This window comes from Mizuhopecten yessoensis, unplaced genomic scaffold, assembly GCF_002113885.1.
Source record: "Mizuhopecten yessoensis strain PY_sf001 unplaced genomic scaffold, ASM211388v2 scaffold7473, whole genome shotgun sequence".
Classification (NCBI taxonomy): Eukaryota; Metazoa; Mollusca; class Bivalvia; order Pectinida; family Pectinidae; genus Mizuhopecten; species Mizuhopecten yessoensis.
This window is the reverse complement of record NW_018407065.1, coordinates 749,051-767,954: the sequence shown is the minus strand read 5'-3', so window position 1 is coordinate 767,954 and position 18,904 is coordinate 749,051. Positions and strand designations below refer to the sequence as shown.

Sequence of the window (18,904 nt, the reverse complement as noted above, 5' to 3'; positions counted from 1 at the left end):
TGTATCGTTTTAAAGCATGTTATCTTTATCAAACATTGCTAGATTAATTTGAATCTCAATTAATATAAACTTGTATTACATTTTTAACACATGATTTTATTTAAAATCTGAACAAGGAATAAAGAAAATAACGTATTGTGATCTATTTTGACAGTTACTTGGCAGGAAGTGGCGGAAGCCTGTTTACTGATTGTTGACAGCTGCTAAGCAATCCAGGATGCAGACGAATTTTACTTCAGATGCTTGATAAGCAACTCTCCTTGCTTTTCATCTCCGGGAACCATGAATAATGCTAATCCTAAAGATGTTGGGGAAAGAATCCCACGAGAAAAGTTACATGATCAAAACGAACAGTTAACACAAAAGCACGTACAAACTTTGCAATTTGTACAGGAAATAGCACGTGAAAACAAGGCTCTGAAGGCCACAATTGCTGAATATGAGGTATACTTTTTGTGACAATAATGTTAAGATCCACTTTTATATATGACGTGATCAAATATGACATTTAATCTTATCAAACGGACCATTTTTATTTTTTTATTTTAATATACTTACAGCATATCGTTTAATGAAATGCTTATTAAACATTACAAGTGTGGCATGGTTCAATTGTACATAGGATTAAGGTTCCCTTTAGCCCAGTGGTAGAGCGTCCGACTAGGAACCTGGAGATCGAGGGTTCGATTCCCGGTGGAAGCACACTATTCTCTTTCCTGTTACAAATGGTGTCCGTGGCCCTCCCTATAGTGACAGGGAGTTAGAACCTGTGTTGTGGTGTTCGAGGGCAAACAAATTTAAAAAGGGGGGAGTAGTGTGGCAGGGTTCAATTGTACATAGGATTAAGGTCGCCTTCTAGCTTCAAACGAGAGGGAATTTCCCTTTAGCTCAGTGGTAGAGCGTCCGACTAGGAACCGTGCCCTGATTTACATCAGGGCACGGTGGCCATATCCACGACTGACAGGATGCACCGAGCCAGAAGAATTCCTAGAAATTCCCATCAGGTCCAATACCAACAGCAATACTCGAAAACACTAATTAGACAACAATAATTTTGTCCTCGTACCATACTAGACTGGAACAAATTAACATCAGACATCGTTAATGCACCTACTTTCAACTCTTTCAAAACATCTCTTTCCAGGCACACCTATAAAATAGATTGCAGAGTAATTAGTTACTTCAACAGACTTTACATAATAATTTACCACTTCTCTTCTTTTCCCCCTTTTCCGAACATGCTTTGTCGGTGGGGGCTGCCCAATCACTGGCTTGATCGGACCTCTCTCTCGGACTCCCCTCAAACTAAATTTTCCTTCTCTTAACTTTAACTAAGTGTCATTTATTAATTGTTATGTAATATATATAGTCTGTCATTTGTGCTGCATAAACCCAACTTCGTGACAAAATCTTCAATTAGTTGAAGGTGGTCACTATATGGTAGAACTAGAACCTGGAGATCGAGGGTTCGATCTGTGGTGGAAGCACACTATTCTCTTTCCTGTTACACAAGCCTTAGACTTTCCATTAATCGTCACACCTATGCCTATCAGTGTACGTATCAGCATAAAGTCTCTGGAATCTAACATATCTTCTGACGTTGAGATGATATTTACATAATATAATGTGGGTTTGGGCAGAGGTGGCCGGTTATTATGATATTAGTCCCAAGCTTAGCTGTGATAACGTAGCTTTCTGATGATGAGATTTTTTTATATATTGCTTGACGGGGCAGAGGAGGCTCAATGTGCAGTGCTCATTAGTGAGTCAATTTAGTGAGAAAGATACAAATACAGAATGTTAATAGCGAATACCAATTTGATAAAATACACTGCACTCAAATAGGTGTTATGCTTTCCATTAAGATGGCCATAACCTATGGAACATTGAAGAATAATAACATTAGGTTTTTTTGAACAGCTGAGTATAATCTTGTTTAATCTCACTTTTGAACTACATTATTTGCAGTGCTGTATTATTGATATTTAATGCATCGCTGGACACATACTGCAAGTTTGTTGATGCCATTAGGTTTTTGGTAGGAAAGGTAAACAATGTTTTAACATCTGCGAGGGTCTCTCAAGTAATGAAAGGAAAACAAGTAAATTCAGGCTACTTTAATGCCTGCATATTACCTATTTATTAGGTTCAAAATGCCTTGGAAAGTTAAATTTTAATGTGATCTGTGTCTTCTACAATTCCTTGTCATCTGCTTACCAACATCCTATGACTGTCATGTGGTTAAGTTGGTCTGGCTGTTCTAAATACATGGCCAAAATGTTTGATATCCTTATATGTTTTTTTTGTGAATTTCGTTTTACATTATTATTAGTCTATGTAATTGTATATATGCAAAACAGTTTGTTGCCATTCAAAAGTGTTGCAGATACAAAAGTTATAGTAGTTTTTCAAACATTCCCCTCCCAATACATTTCTGTTGTTTTGGATTGTAGTAGTATCACAGTATATACAGTATGTACTATATGGGTCAAAGAAGTAATATAGACGGTAAAATCCCATATGACACTGGATCCTAATGGAGCAGTATGTACTATAAGTAGACCATCACAGAAACTGGGTACATAACTGCATCATTCAATGACGACGACGACAGGGTGGAATTAAGATGTCATTGTGAAGTTTAAGAAATGATTCCAAAGCTTCACTGTCCAGGTAAAATTAAAGACTAAACATTGTTGATAAACAACATGAAGCATGTTGCTGTTTAATTTTGCTCTTATTTGTTTATCCATCAATTTCTACCTTTAGGGCTAGGAAAGTCCCTCCATGCTACTTAGGGAGAACTAGTCACAATGACATTAATGAGAAAGTAAGAAAGTCTGTAAATTAGCAAAAAATCTTAAATATGTTTCCAATTGAAGTTTTTTTGTGAAGTTCGAAATAAACAGTGTTTTTTCTGGGGACTTTTTGGGGCTGATAATGGGCCCCATTCTCAATTGAAACTATTTCACGTTTATGTCTAATTCCCAAAATTTGCAGTTTACTCCGGAAAATTTCTTTTCCGATTGGTAGATTTTCTTCCCAAAATTATTTCCATGAGATGCATCCAAAAAAAACACTAATGTAAATATAATGGTAAATATTTGGAAAAATCAATTTCATTAAATTGTTTGATGTCTGTGAACTAACCTTTTCTTTAAGAAAAAGAGAGACATACTTTACTTTTAAGCGTGTTTTAAAAAATAGTTCTCAATGAGAAACCAGAAAACAAGCATTACAAGAGTTATTCCCCTTGAATCTGTCCGAGCAACACTTAAACCGCTTCTGTCAACTTTTTAGGCCACCATCATCTGATGGTGGGCTATTCAAATCACCTTGCGTCCGTGGTCTGTCGTCTGTCCGTGGTCTGTCGTCCGTCCGTCGTCCGTCCTTAAACAATTCTTGTTATCGCTATTTCTCAAGAAGTACCAGAGGGATCTTGGCCCCTAGCTGTGCAGGGCAACTTTTGAGACTGATCGGATAAACAACATGGCCTACAGGCAGCCATCTTGGATTTTGATAGTGAAGGTTTGTTACCTCTATTTCTCGGGAAGTACAGAGGGATCTTTCTCAAATTTAAAATGTAGGTTCCCCTTGGTCCTTAGTTGTGCAGGTTTACTTTTGGGACTTCTGCTGACAGGCAGCCATCTTGGATTGTGACATTGAAGGTTTGTTATTGCTATTTCTCAAGGAAGTGCTGGAGATATCTATCTCAAATTTTATATATAGGTTCCCTTAGGTCTTTACTAGTGTATATAAACTTTTGAGACTGATCAGATAAATAAAATGGCAGACAGGCAGACATCTTGGATTTTGACAGTGTAAGTTCCCCTTGGTATGAAGTTTTGCATATTTTCTTATAAGATTGATCAAATAAACAAATCTTTGATTTTGGCAGTTAAGGTTCTCAAATTCTATATGCAGGTTCCCTTCTATGCTTTATTGTTCTTGTTTACTTTTGAAACTGATCAGTTAAACAAAATGGCCTACCGACAGCCATCTTCGATTTTTGACATTGAAGGTTTGTTAGTACTATTTCTCAGGAATAACTTGAGGGATCTTTCTCAAATTTGATATGTAGGTTCCTCTTGATCCCTTGTTGTGCATGTTATAATTTGAGACTGATCATAAAAACAAAATGGCTAAAGGAAGAACTAAACAAATCTTTCTCATATTGCAATGATCGATTCTATTTCTTTCATATAAAGTACTGTACTGGTAAATATGTGAAATGACAAACTCACTTTGAAGGTTGGCTTTCATACACATCAGTAATAAGTTTAGATCAAAAGTAACCTCAAGGTGCATTTACTGTTAAATTGACTCGATCAAACAGATTAGAGGAAAGAAGAGAAAAGATCGAACTGACAAAGAACTAATGAAGATGGTACGATGATGGGCGCCAAGATCCCTCTGGGATCTCTTGTTTTTAACCATTGAGAAAAGTGGTGGAAAGTCATTTGCATCAAAAGATCTCTTTCTTATAAACACTGTTTTTAATCCAATTGGAAAATAAAGACTGAATTTGGGAAAATGCTAAGTCATTTTCAATTGGGAATGGGTCCCTGTACTGGACCCTATAAGTTGTTTTATCTTACATAACTTTAGGTTTGATAAATCACTTCTGAAAGATTTACAGGTTATGAAAAATTGAAAAAGATCAATACAATATTATCAAAAACAGTATCCTTAGTGTAAAAAATCAGCAGGGCCAGAGCAGAAATCGAACCCTGGACCTCAGATTGTTACACTCTCCCTCTTATTTTCTGAGCTGCCTGGTTAGGTGCCTTCGCCCAAGTACACTACAGTAAAATCCAAAATATAATTAATGGGGAGTTACTGTATATACACAGAAACACAACAGAGTTCTCAAGTGTTTTGCCTGCAGTAGGACAGAGATCAAAAATATAAATACATCAACCTTTATGGGGTTCCTCTGATGTTTATCAAAATAGCAAGGTTTTACATTAATAACTCAAGATAGTGTCCCAGTGGTGAACTGTTCATTTGAATGGTACCAGCTCAGTTCAGGGGAATTTATTGTTAGCTCAATTAGTAGAACATTGAACTGGTAATCTGTAGGCTAGCTGATTTATTTTAAAAAACATCTCCTCAAAATGTGCTCGACAGATTTCAAACAAATCTAGTAGCATGCTTAGCCTATGGGGATCAGCAGTTAATCAAAGAAGCTGAGCCACCTGGGGGCTGAAGGGCTGGAACAAAAGAAGTCAAATAGGTGATTTACTTTCGATGACATCTTTTATCAAAGGACTGGACATATTTCAACTAAATTGTAGTGGTAATATACTTAGCCCATAAGGCTCAAAACATATTCAAATGAAGGAGCCGACCCTCCTGGGGGCTGAGGGGCTGGGTAAAGGATTCAAATTGGCTGATTTCTTTTTAAAATGACCTTTCTTTCCAAAATACTAGGCAGGTTTTAATAGTGATGACATCCAGGATTCTTATCCCATATAGGGTTCAAAATTTAAAAAGGAAAAAAGCAAAGTAAAAAAATACCTTGGTAAACAATTCAATGCACTTGGGCGTCTTATTTCCCTGCAAATTTGGAAATAGCACAAGTAAATGAAAAATACAAAATTTTGTACTGGTGAAAATGCAACACTTAAACTTTAATGGGCGATATAAGTATCCTATCACCTTTCATTTTGAATCAGTGGTATCAGCTATGGGAAGGAATGATACATGTATAACTGTTTTGAATAATTGATACCACGATACAGTATTACCTAGTCCACACTTACCCAGTACACACTTACCCAGTACACACACAAAACATACTCTATCATAATGCTGTATGGGCCATTCTTAAATCTATTTTGTAAAGCTTTTTTCATGATGCTTTTCTGATTGCACAAAAAGTGCATGATAATGTTTGCTTGTTGACAATTGTGTGTTGAAATATTAAAAAGGAGGTGAACATTAAAAAACTTTTATCAATAGTTGTATATCGTTTCCTAGCTACCAAATGAAAAGAGTTTTATTCAAAACTCTTTGTTACAATATTTGAGTGAATGTGATTGTTTCTGAAGCCTGCGTTGACCTACCACTTCATGGTTTATTGATGTGAAAGGCATCTACTTTAAAACAGGTGATAGTGTGGTAAATATTCCTTATTTGTGATGTTTTATAAAGTAGTAAATGACTTTTGAGTGTTTGGGACATTCAATTTTCAGACTCTGGCAAATAACCTTTTCAGACATTTAAATGTATACATGATGTACACGTACGTTAATTTGAATGAATTTTCAGTCCAGAGAAGCATTTTTTTGGGGAAAACCATATTTACACCTCGGAATTATTTTCAGACATTCGATGGAAGCTTTTTATTTTGCCCCATAATAAACTGTTCTTTGGTGAGTTATGGATTATTTTACTATATCATTTTGTCAGTAATTGATGACAATGGTAATATAAAAACGACATATGATATATGCTTCAAAAACAGACTTTAATTACTAATTATTGATGCAATTTCAGACTCCTCTTCTTTAATCTCCTAGAGGGGCACTATTTTATTATACACATACATCAAGTATTCTATTATTCTCTCTCTTTGTGAGATGGAGAAGTCATGAAAATTAAAACACCAACTTTTGATCACATACCAAACATTACGACACACTAATGTGATATCACTTGCATGGAGATATAGTAAAAATATGAAAATTCAAATGCAGAAATTAGATTTTGAACAAATTTGCAAAATTTGCATCATGCATTAATAACCTGATATATACAGTATGTATTCACTAGTGTTGTCCCAAGTTGTGTCCCAAGCAGGTAACAATAGTGATAACAGAATGTAAGACATCTTTGAAATATTTCAAGTTCAGTGCAATTACTTTGCTTCAGTTTGACATGTTGGCAGCATATATATGTAACACTGATATATGTGATCCCAGGGCAAAGATTATCTAAAACCATGGTAGAACTGTGATCCCAGGGCAAAGATTATCTGAAACCATGGTAAAACTGATATATGTGATCCCAGGGCAAAGATTATCTAAAACCATGGTAGACAAGAAAAGCCATCACAATTCAAAGACATCTACAATTAAAATTTCAGAAAGAAAAGGAGAAATGTAAGGAGATCCATGCTATTGCTGAGGAGAGTCAGACAAGACTAAAACAGCTGCAGGAACAACTACAGCAGAGAAACGATGAAATTAATGCTATGTTACTGGAGAAACACAAAGAGGAGGTAGGTAATGTGCACCAGTTTTAGTGTATGACAGGTCACACACTAGTTCTGTGTGATGGGATACAGATAAAGTATTATAAAGTATCAAAATATTGTACACATTTGTCTAAAGATACATGTAATATTTTTATTTTTAACTTAATATCAGAGTAGTTGTAAAAATATGTAAAGACATCAGAATCAACATTATTTTATGCACAGACCTTCATGCAAACTAAGTACAGCTGTAATTACTATGTATCTGTTAATGATGTAAGAAATATAAGGTAATAAGCCTCAAACCTGACTAATTTTTTTTATCAAATTTGTATTTCTATGTAAACTAATGAATTGGTATTGTATTTTTTGTGTTTTTGTTTTTTCTTCAAATTTGAAGTCTATTGTATAAGAAAGATTTTGTGTGTGATGCTTCCTCTTTGTCAGCTGTAAAATCACATGTACATGTTAGGTATTTGTTTTAACCCAATGACTAAGGCTGAACCCCTTAACTTCCAGTGCAGGGCTAGTCATAACACTTCCATCACTGCCCCGGTTTTTAAGAAAAAATAACCACTCAGCTATGACTATACACGACACAAATGTTACGGTAAAGGTAACATGTTAAACTATAAATCACCTTTGTCACTGTTTTCAATTATTTGTAGAACTCTTTTTCAAAAGAAGTACGATATGTACTCCATAAAAATCATATGCTGTGATGCATTTTACAGAATTATAGTTGTTCAAAATTTGAATGTTTGAAAGTAGAAATAAGAAAAGAAAACAGAAAACCTTAAGGGGTCAAACTCAGAACCTTTACATTGCAAAGCCTGCCCTACTTCACTCATGTTGGAGTTCAGGAATTAAAACTATACAGTATAAAAATAAGTGTCCAATTTATTGGGCTGCAAAAAAAACACCGTATGAGAGGCAAGGAACATTGAAAGATGCATAACTTGACAGGAGAAGTAACTCTAGATGCCAAAAAACACTTCTTTGGACTGCTTCATCTTCTACATAGAAGGGAGAATACTCCAAGTCCAAAAACCTCTAATGGAACTCTTCTTCAGAATTATAACTGACGCACTGGTACCGTCCACCTTAACTACTACCTCTAGTGTTTCCTCCCGAACATGTTTAGTGAATCATGCTATTGTACTTTATGCTTTGAAGCATGATACCAGATAAATGAGACCAGGATGGTGATTTGTCCGTGACTCATGATTTATATATCAGATAAATTATACAGGAATATGGTACCACTACCATACTATTTATATATCAGATAAATTATACAGGAATATGGTACCACTACCATACTGTTTATATATCAGATAAATTATACAGGAATATGGTACCACTACCATACTGTTTATATATCAGATAAATTATACAGGAATATGGTACCACTACCATACTGTTTATATATCAGATAAATTATACAGGAATATGGTACCACTACCATACTGTTTATATATCAGATAAATTATACAGGAATATGGTACCACTACCATACTGTTTATATATCAGATAAATTATACAGGAATATGGTACCACTACCATACTGTTTATATATCAGATAAATTATACAGGAATATGGTACCACTACCATACTGTTTATATATCAGATAAATTATACAGGAATATGGTACCACTACCATACTGTTTATATATCAGATAAATTATACAGGAATATGGTACCACTACCATACTGTTTATATATCAGATAAATTATACAGGAATATGGTACCACTACCATACTGTTTATATATCAGATAAATTATACAGGAATATGGTACCACTACCATACTGTTTATATATCAGATAAATTATACAGGAATATGGTACCACTACCATACTGTTTATATATCAGATAAATTATACAGGAATATGGTACCACTACCATACTGTTTATATATCAGATAAATTATACAGGAATATGGTACCACTACCATACTGTTTATATATCAGATAAATTATACAGGAATATGGTACCACTACCATACTGTTTATATATCAGATAAATTATACAGGAATATGGTACCACTACCATACTGTTTATATATCAGATACATTATACAGGAATATGGTACCACTACCATACTGTTTATATATCAGATACATTATACAGGAATATGGTACCACTACCATACTGTTTATATATCAGATACATTATACAGGAATATGGTACCACTACCATACTGTTTATATATCAGATACATTATACAGGAATATGGTACCACTACCATACTGTTTATATATCAGATACATTATACAGGAATATGGTACCACTACCATACTGTTTATATATCAGATACATTATACAGGAATATGGTACCACTACCATACTGTTTATATATCAGATACATTATACAGGAATATGGTACCACTACCATACTGTTTATATATCAGATACATTATACAGGAATATGGTACCACTACCATACTGTTTATATATCAGATACATTATACAGGAATATGGTACCACTACCATACTGTTTATATATCAGATACATTATACAGGAATATGGTACCACTACCATACTGTTTATATATCAGATACATTATACAGGAATATGGTACCACTACCATACTGTTTATATATCAGATACATTATACAGGAATATGGTACCACTACCATACTGTTTATATATCAGATACATTATACAGGAATATGGTACCACTACCCTACTGTTTATATATCAGATACATTATACAGGAATATGGTATCACTTCCATACTGTTTATATATCAGATACATTATACAGGAATATGGTACCACTACCATACTGTTTATATATCAGATACATTATACAGGAATATGGTTCCACTACCATACGTTTTAAACAATCTGGGTTGTCTAAAATAATGATCAGATAAGTAATTTTTTTCATTGAATTTTGTTGAATGATATTGTATAATCTATTTGATGAGAACCTTTCATTAACGCTGTAAGAGGTTATTGTTTTGACATATGTTGTCCACAGAGTCTAACAGAGAAGGATCCTGAGGTAGGCTTGTCTGTCCATGTTGGTTGTCGTGTAACAGTAAACTCCTTAATTTACTTATTTTGTTTACCTATAACCGATTAATATGATTTATACATCAGTGTTATATATTTTACTTAACCCTACAAAGACCTAACCTGTTTGTTGTGATTTATAAAATATTGTTATAATTTTCCAAAGACCTAAACAGAATGTTGAGAGTTTTTTATATCAATATTTTGATCCTACAAATGCCTGACCTGATTGTTGTGATTTAAAAAAATAAATGTTGAAATCCTACAAAGTCCTGAAGTATAGTAGGGGCCAGACTATTAGTAGGATGGTGTTGTTTGGTCATGAAGTATAGTAGGGACCAGACTATTAGTAGGATGGGGTTGTTTGGTCATGAAGTATACTAGGGGCCAGACTATTAGTAGGACAGATTATTAGTAGGATGGTGTTGTTTGGGCATGAAGTATAGTAGGGACCAGACTATTAGTAGGATAGGTTGTTTAGTCCTGAAGTATAGTAGGGGCCAGATTATTAGTAGGATGGGGTGTTTGGTCCTGAAGTATAGTAGGGGCCAGTCTATTAGTAGGATAGGTTGGTTGGTCCTGAAGTATAGTAGGGGCCAGTCTATTAGTAGGATGAGTTGTTTGGTCCTAAAGTATAGAAGGGGCCAGACTATTAGTAGGATAGGTTGTTTGGTCCTGAAGTATAGTAGGGGCCAGACTATTAGTAGGATGGGTTGTTTGGTCCTGAAGTATACTAGGGGCCAGACTATTAGTAGGATGGGTTGTTTGGTCCTGAAGTATAGTAGGGGCCAGACTATTAGTAGGATGGGTTGTTTGGTCCTGAAGTATACTAGGGGCCAGACTATTAGTAGGATGGGTTGTTTGGTCCTGAAGTATAGTAGGGGCCAGACTATTAGTAGGATGGGTTGTTTGGTCCTGAAGTATACTAGGGGCCAGACTATTAGTAGGATGGGTTGTTTGGTCCTGAAGTATAGTAGGGGCCAGACTATTAGTAGGATGGGTTGTTTGGTCCTGAAGTATACTAGGGGCCAGACTATTAGTAGGATGGGTTGTTTGGTCCTGAAGTATAGTAGGGGCCAGACTATTAGTAGGATGGGTTGTTTGGTCCTGAAGTATACTAGGGGCCAGATTATTAGTAGGATGGTGTTGTTTGGTCATGAAGTATAGTAGGGGCCAGATTATTAGTAGGATGGGTGTTTGGTCCTGAAGTATACTAGGGGCCAGACTATTAGTAGGAATGGTTGTTTGGTCCTGAAGTATACTAGGGGCCAGACTATTAGTAGGATGGGTTGTTTGGTCCTGAAGTATACTAGGGGCCAGACTATTAGTAGGATGGGTTGTTTGGTCCTGAAGTATACTAGGGGCCAGACTATTAGTAGGATGGGTTGTTTGGTCCTGAAGTATACTAGGGGCCAGACTATTAGTAGGATGGGTTGTTTGGTCCTGAAGTATACTAGGGGCCAGACTATTAGTAGGATGGGTTGTTTGGTCCTGAAGTATACTAGGGGCCAGACTATTAGTAGGATGGGTTGTTTAGTCCTGAAGTATAGTAGGGGCCAGACTATTAGTAGGATGAGTTGTTTGGTCCTAAAGTATAGTAGGGGTCAGACTATTAGTAGGATAGGTTGTTTGGTCCTGAAGTATAGTAGGGGCCAGATAATTAGTAGGATGGGTTGTTTGGTCCTGAAGTATAGTAGGGGCCAGATTATTAGTAGGATGGTGTTGTTTGGTCTTGAAGTATAGTAGGGGCCAGATTATTAGTAGGATGGTGTTGTTTGGTCTTGAAGTATAGTAGGGGCCAGACTATTAGTTGGATGGGTTGTTTGGTCCTGAAGTATACAATGGGCCAGACTATTAGTAGGATGGGTTGTTTAGTCGTGAAGTATAGTAGGGGCCAGACTATTAGTAAGATGGGTTGTTTGGGCCTGAAGTATACTAGGGGCCAGAGTATTAGTTGGATGGGTTGTTTGGTCCTGAAGTATACAATGGGCCAGACTATTAGTAGGATGGGTTGTTTAGTCCTGAAGGATAGTAGGGGCCAGACTATTAGTAGGATGAGTTGTTTGGTCATGAAGTACACTAGGGGCCAGTATATTAATTGGATGGGTTGTTTGGTCCTGAAGTATACAATGGGCCAGACTATTAGGAGGATGGGTTGTTTGGTCATGAAATATACTAGGGGCCAGACTATTAGTAGGATGAGTTGTTTGGTCCTAAAGTATAGTAGGGGGCAGACTATTAGTAGGATAGGTTGTTTGGTCCTGAAGTATAGTAGGGGCCAAACTATTAGTTGGATGGGTTATTTGGTCCTGAAGTATACTAGGGGCCAGACTATTAGTAGGATGGGTTGTTTGCTCCTGAAGTATACTAGGGGCCAGACTATTAGTAGGATGGGTTGTTTAGTCGTGAAGTATAGTAGGGGCCAGACTATTAGTAGGATGGGTTGTTTGGTGCTGAAGTATACTAGGGGCCAGATTATTAGTATGATGGGTTGTTTGGTACTGAAGTATAGTAGGGGCAAGACTATTAGTTGGATGGGTTATTTGGTCCTGAAGTATACTAGGGGCCAGATTATATAGGTTGTTTGGTCCTGAAGTATAGTAGGGGCCAGAGTATTAGTAAGATGGGTTGTTTGGTCCTGAAGTATACTAGAGGCTAGACTATTACTAGGATGGGTTGTTTGGTCCTGAAGTATACTAGAGGCTAGACTATTACTAGGATGGGTTGTTTGGTCCTGAAGTATATTAGGGGCCAGATTATTAGTAGGATGGTGTTGTTTGGTCCTGAAGTATACTAGAGGCCAGACTATTAGTTGGATGGGTTGTTTGGTCCTTAAGTTTACTAGGGGCCAGAGTATTAGTTGGATGGGTTGTTTGGTCCTGAAGTATACAATGGGCCAGACTATTAGGAGGATGGGTTGTTTGGTCATGAAATATACTAGGGGCCAGACTATTAGTAGGATGAGTTGTTTGGTCATGAAGTACACTAGGGGCCAGTATATTAATTGGATGGGTTGTTTGGTCCTGAAGTATACAATGGGCCAGACTATTAGTAGGATGGGTTGTTTAGTCCTGAAGGATAGTAGGGGCCAGACTATTAGTAGGATGAGTTGTTTGGTCATGAAGTACACTAGGGGCCAGTATATTAATTGGATGGGTTGTTTGGTCCTGAAGTATAGTAGGGGCCATACTATTAGTAAGATGGGTTGTTTGGTCCTGAAGTATACTAGAGGCTAGACTATTACTAGGATGGGTTGTTTGGTCCTGAAGTATACTAGGGGCTAGACTATTAGTAGGATGGGTTGTTTGGTCATGAAATATACTAGGGGCCAGACTATTAGTAGGATGGGTTATTTGGTCCTGAAGTATAGTAGGGGCCAGATTATTAGTAGGATGGGTGTTTGGTCCTGAAGTATACTAGGGGCCAGACTATTAGTAGGATGGGTTGTTTGCTCCTGAAGTATACTAGGGGCCAGACTATTAGTAGGATGAGTTGTTTGTTCCTAAAGTATAGTAGGGGTCAGACTATTAGTAGGATAGGTTGTTTAGTCCTGAAGTATAGTAGGGGCCAGACTATTAGTAAGGTGGGTTGTTTGGTCCTGAAGTATACTAGGGGCCAGAGTATTAGTAGGATAAAAACACTGTAATATGATTTCTCCCACAACCACTATAGGTTTCCTCACTCCTGACTCATTGGATAAACCTGCTAGGAGATTGTAGTGGGTAACACACTGGACGTTATTTCATTGGTCAATCTTTTAATAATAATGTCCAATGTTTTGCGATGTGATCTTCTATTGGGACTTTATAGCTCATGGCAATTGTTTCCCCTATTGGAAACAGGAACAATGTATACCCAAAAGAAACACAGTCCTCTAGATATAACATCTGAACATTGGGAGAGAATTTACTCTCATGAATTAGTTTTTCAAATCATAAGACACCCTGTAAATCCTGTGTCTTTATGTAATTTAAAAATTACCCTATACTTGAGTTAGATAAATATAAATAATACATGATACATTATGGTATGGGGAGTATCCGTCTGTCTGTTCGCTGGTTTCCGCAGGATAACTTTCTAAAATATCATTCAATGTTGATGAAACTTGGTAAGCATGTACAATATACAAAAACTGAGGCCATATATGTTGAGTGAATCTGTGTATTGTTAATTAGCATAATCTGTCTGACTTTCAACACTTTAGTTTCCACAAGATAACTTATTGCTTAAATATAGAAAAAAAATCTATGAACTTTAGTAAGCAAGTACAATATACAAGAACTGAAGCTGAGTTCATAGTCGAGCAAAATTTATGCATAAGTAATTAGCATACTGTACATGTGCTCTGATTGGTTTACAGTTTCTGCACAATAACTTGGGTAAGAAACGACAGGATTCTGAGACTTGGTCAATATTTACACTTTGTCAAATAGCAAAATTTGTCAGTAATTGATAAGAATTCAGAAATGTTTTTGTTTTTAATGGTGCAAGATTAATTGATTAGTGGCAAAGGGGGCAATTTCAATTTCTATTTTCATGGTTTGAAATATGGACAAAGGGAAGCAATTCCTATAAAAATCATCATTTAAAGGTTGTAAAAGGTATATGAACTATATTTATTCCTTAAGCTGAAGTTAATCAAGTATGGTATGTTTTTCTTTTCACCACATCACAGGAATAGTTCTCAACTTGACTGAGTAATACAGTACAGATGTTGTTTCTTCTTCTCCTTACATTTCTATATTTTCATACATTTAGATAGTATAATGCATCAGAGGTATTTTAGTAGGTCAGTTTGGCAGGAGTTGGGCATGTATTGTTCCGCCCTGCAGTATTCTATGTTTTGTAATACTTTTTTTTGGATTGAGAATTATTGAAAAGAGTTTTTTGCAAAAACTGTTCAATATTAATGGTAAGCAATTAGTAACATTTAGATTTGCATATTTATGAATGTTCATATTTGATTTCTTTTTTGATTAGATGATGAAAGTTCTTGAAGAAAAAGTAGAAGGAGGGAGAAAATTGACAATAGAGAAAACTGAGGTATGTTAGTGATAACCTTAATATACAGGTTTGTCCTTTTATTACATTTTTATTTGTGGAACATTTGAAATGATCAAACTGATAATTGTTATACCTTAATTCACAGTCATAATACTGTATACCGGGAAACATTCCTCAGTCAAATATCGCCCTTTGCCGATAAGATACATGTTCGCCGAGTGTTTATTTCACCCTTTGTCGATAAAATCCATGTTCGCTGAGTGTTTATTTCACCCTTTGTCGATAAAATCCATTTTCGCCCAGTGGTAGGTTCCCCTTTCCTCATGTAATTACTATATATTGTCTGTTGTGTAGTAAAATTTGCTGTCAAGATAAATCTGCCCTCATAGGGAAGGACGAAAAACGCGAAAGTTTGTTGTGGAAAAAATTCCCAGTATACAGTAATAATAATGACAATGATATAAAGTGTTCAATAAAATCAAAATAAATTAAAATTGTTATGATTATAGATCAGTTGCTTTTAAGAATATTTATTATTAGGAAAAAAAAAATCTGGGACTATGCTGGAAATGTTATTAGACATTAGTAGTTATACCCCTTTAACTACCAACTACACATTGCTACAACTGTCTTGTGGGAAATCTATACACATGTATGTGTAGCCATTAAAGTTATGTTTCAGCAAAAAGGAGTGGACAATAACATACAACTTATATTCTTGTGCAAATTTCATTTGACTTATTATTTTCACACATTTCCTGATTTGTAAAAGCATAGCAGTATTTTGTTTCAGAACATTTTTAATTGTGAACATGATGTAAACGACCATGTTTTACTATATGTGTTTGTCCTAGGCACATTTAACTGGTGAACACCTATGTAATGGCTAACAGTTGTGAATGGGTTATGTAATAGGTCCACACTAACTCCTGGTTTCTATTGACATACAGCTCAGGGACCAAGTGGACAGACTGGAGAGAACTAACCAACAGTTACTCCTACGACTGGAAGGTCAAACGGTCAGTTTAATGTTCTTGTTGACCAATAGTCTCAAAGTGTTTACCTAGCTTCACACAACTACAGATTTTGCTTTTCTGCTAATATCATTAGACCAACTCTTTACCCATTATATGTTTCCTTTTGAAGTTTCTGGACAGAATTTGTTTTGCTAATTACTGTCAAACTTACATCATTACATTAAGGTGTGTAAATATAGCACAGGTCTGTACACAGGTAACAATCTCTCCACACAGTCCGGGTTTTCTGTTCCCAGCAAGCTGAGTTTAATCTTTTCGTATGGAAAAGATATGGCTAATCCAGTTAACTAGCGTACTGGCCTGTAGTGGGCACATTTAAGAATATTTATTGTAAAAGGATACAGAATTCAAGCTGCCACAGTAATGACACTAAAAAAAATCAGGTGTTAGGAATGATTGCATAACCTTTCAAAATTCTCAAAAATAAGCAATAATAGACACTTTTTTCTGAGACAAAAAAATATTGTGAAGAATATAGGTGTTTATATGGGATTGGGTGTTATTAGGTTGATTATGATAGGACAAATACACATTTCCTCAGGTTTACATTACCGTAATAATGATTACACTAATATACATTTTTTATCAATCTTTAACTCATTCACCCCTGAAATTTCATAATGAACTTTTCCAACCTTTGAATTGGAAGAGTTCAAATGTGTCTTCAGGGGTGATGAGTTAAAAGAACTTAAAATATGTGCTTTGAGCTTTGTTGGCTCAATTCACTGGTAGGAATTTTAGCTACGGTAAACAGTCGGTGATACACAGCGGAATTATATCACTGTTTTGATTTCCTTATTTCTGATCAACTAAAATAAACAATACTGCAGGGTCAATCTAAAGAAAACAAAACAGATATGATTTTCAGTCTGTAATATTGTCCTATCTATTGCAGGCCTTACAGAGTAGAATAGAGGAAGAACAGAAAATGCTGAAGTCATATAAAGATGAAAATGAAGAACTAAAGCGGGAACTAGAGAGTTTAAGACACCAGAAGCGCCAGCCTGTCGACTTCGAGGAGGTAGACATGATGAAAGCCAGAAACAACCACCTTTTACAGGAGGTACGAGAGGCAAATCAGAAAAACATGGAACTCAATTTTCGTCTCAGTAAACTAGAAAAGGAGCTAGCACAACAGGAAGAGGATAAGGACAAGTTGACCTTGATAGAGAACCTGAAGGTCAAGGTCACTCAGATGCAGGCAGAGCGAGGCAGTGCTCTGGAAAGAGAACGTAATTATGAAAAAATGTTGAAAGAACTTCAAGCAGAAATGATGTCTTTGAAAGAATCCTATGTGATTTTAGAATTAGATAAAGAGCGATATCGTACAGAGTACCAGAAACTATTGGCAGAACTAATGTATCGACGTAAAAAAGATTCCATTGATAGTGCGAGTAAGTCTTTTAAAGATTTTGTTCATCTGAAGAGAGAACTAAATGAAGCTAAAAATGAAAATAGTGATTTACGTCGAATGGTGAAGCCAGCACAATTGCCAATGTTGAGGGATAGTGACGGTCCGAGGAGGTTAGATGAAAGACGTGGATCAGGCAATTCACAAACTTCCAAATCCTCAAACAATGGCCGGCAAAAACAAAACAGGACAAAGAGCTTAACTTACTTGACTAGCTGATGTAACAACTTGTTAAAATAGAAAGTCACTTGGCGACAACTTGGAGATGATGTTCTAGACATAGGTCTGTGATACAGTTATGTGAAAACTAAGATACTGGGTAGTGTTAAGTATTATTATTATTTTTTTTCAACAAATAGATTATTTGTGGATGTTTTGCATAAATAGTTGATCTTGATTTCTCAGGAACTTTGTTTAGAATCCATTTTATTCCAATGCATGCCATGAAAAGTCATGTTTTAGTTTTCATTATGATATATAAATTAGAAAAGCCATTTTACTTGAGTATTTATTGCATTTTTGGAAGTGATGTATCTAGCAATAGTGCCAGATTTCACTTACTGAAAGATATCAATTTTGCTGTGGCAAACAAAAGTATTTTCAATTTTTGTATTCATTGCATTTAATTAAATCCACTTATGCCTGTTCAGCTGAAATGATGGTAGAATAAGCAGTTGTGTGTCCCCAGCCGTACTACTGGAGGTTTGAACTCCCCAAGTCAGTCAGTAAGTCACACTGTCTGGGACAAATCTCATATACTCTGTCACCTACAATTGCCAAATTTTATTTTCTAGTATATAATAGGGTGGCACAGTGTGGCATAGTGAAATTTGGTTTTGTTCTCCACTATATAGAAGTTATGACCCTTTGTTCATTTTCAATCCCAAAGCTTGTCTAGAGATGGGAGACTGGATTTTTTACAGTGCTTTATCTTGATTTGGTACATCTTTGTTGTGTACCATATGTATTTACATAACTACACAATTGATCACCTTTTTGTTAAATAACATTAATGACAGAGAACACTAGAATGGCATTGTGTAGACCAGACTGCTGGAAGCCTGATAAGTGTAACTACCGGTTGTTATGGTCTGCTGGAAGCCAGATAAGTGTGACTACCGGTTGTTATGGTCTGCTGGAAGCCAGATAAGTGTAACTACCGGTTGTTATGGTCTGCTGGAAGCCAGATAAGTGTAACTACCGGTTGTTATGGTCTGCTGGAAGCC

General features: G+C 35.9%; 1 protein-coding gene across 2 annotated transcripts; it reads left to right on the top strand.

Moving 5' to 3' along the window:
- Positions 1-184: 184 nt before the first annotated feature.
- On the top strand, positions 185-18,898 carry LOC110453588 (myosin-9-like). 2 transcript variants are annotated; one of them, XM_021502571.1, is made up of 6 exons: positions 185-444; positions 7,091-7,225; positions 10,192-10,215; positions 15,207-15,269; positions 16,181-16,249; positions 17,163-18,898. In XM_021502571.1, exons 1-6 carry the CDS (start codon positions 283-285, stop codon positions 17,895-17,897), a joined length of 1,188 nt encoding a protein of 395 aa, XP_021358246.1. In that variant the 5' UTR covers positions 185-282; the 3' UTR covers positions 17,898-18,898. The 2 variants fall into 2 exon arrangements, with proteins under 2 accessions (XP_021358246.1, XP_021358247.1); XM_021502572.1 differs by lacking the exon at positions 10,192-10,215.
- The last annotated feature ends 6 nt before the right edge of the window (positions 18,899-18,904 follow it).

Coding starts and splice junctions, on each gene's coding strand:
- LOC110453588 (XM_021502571.1), top strand. CDS start 283: ATGAATAATGCTAATCCTAAAGATGTTGGGGAAAGAATCCCACGAGAA. Junction 7,226..10,191: donor TGGAGAAACACAAAGAGGAG/GTAGGTAATGTG, acceptor TGTTGTCCACAG/AGTCTAACAGAGAAGGATCC. Junction 10,216..15,206: donor TAACAGAGAAGGATCCTGAG/GTAGGCTTGTCT, acceptor TTTTTTGATTAG/ATGATGAAAGTTCTTGAAGA.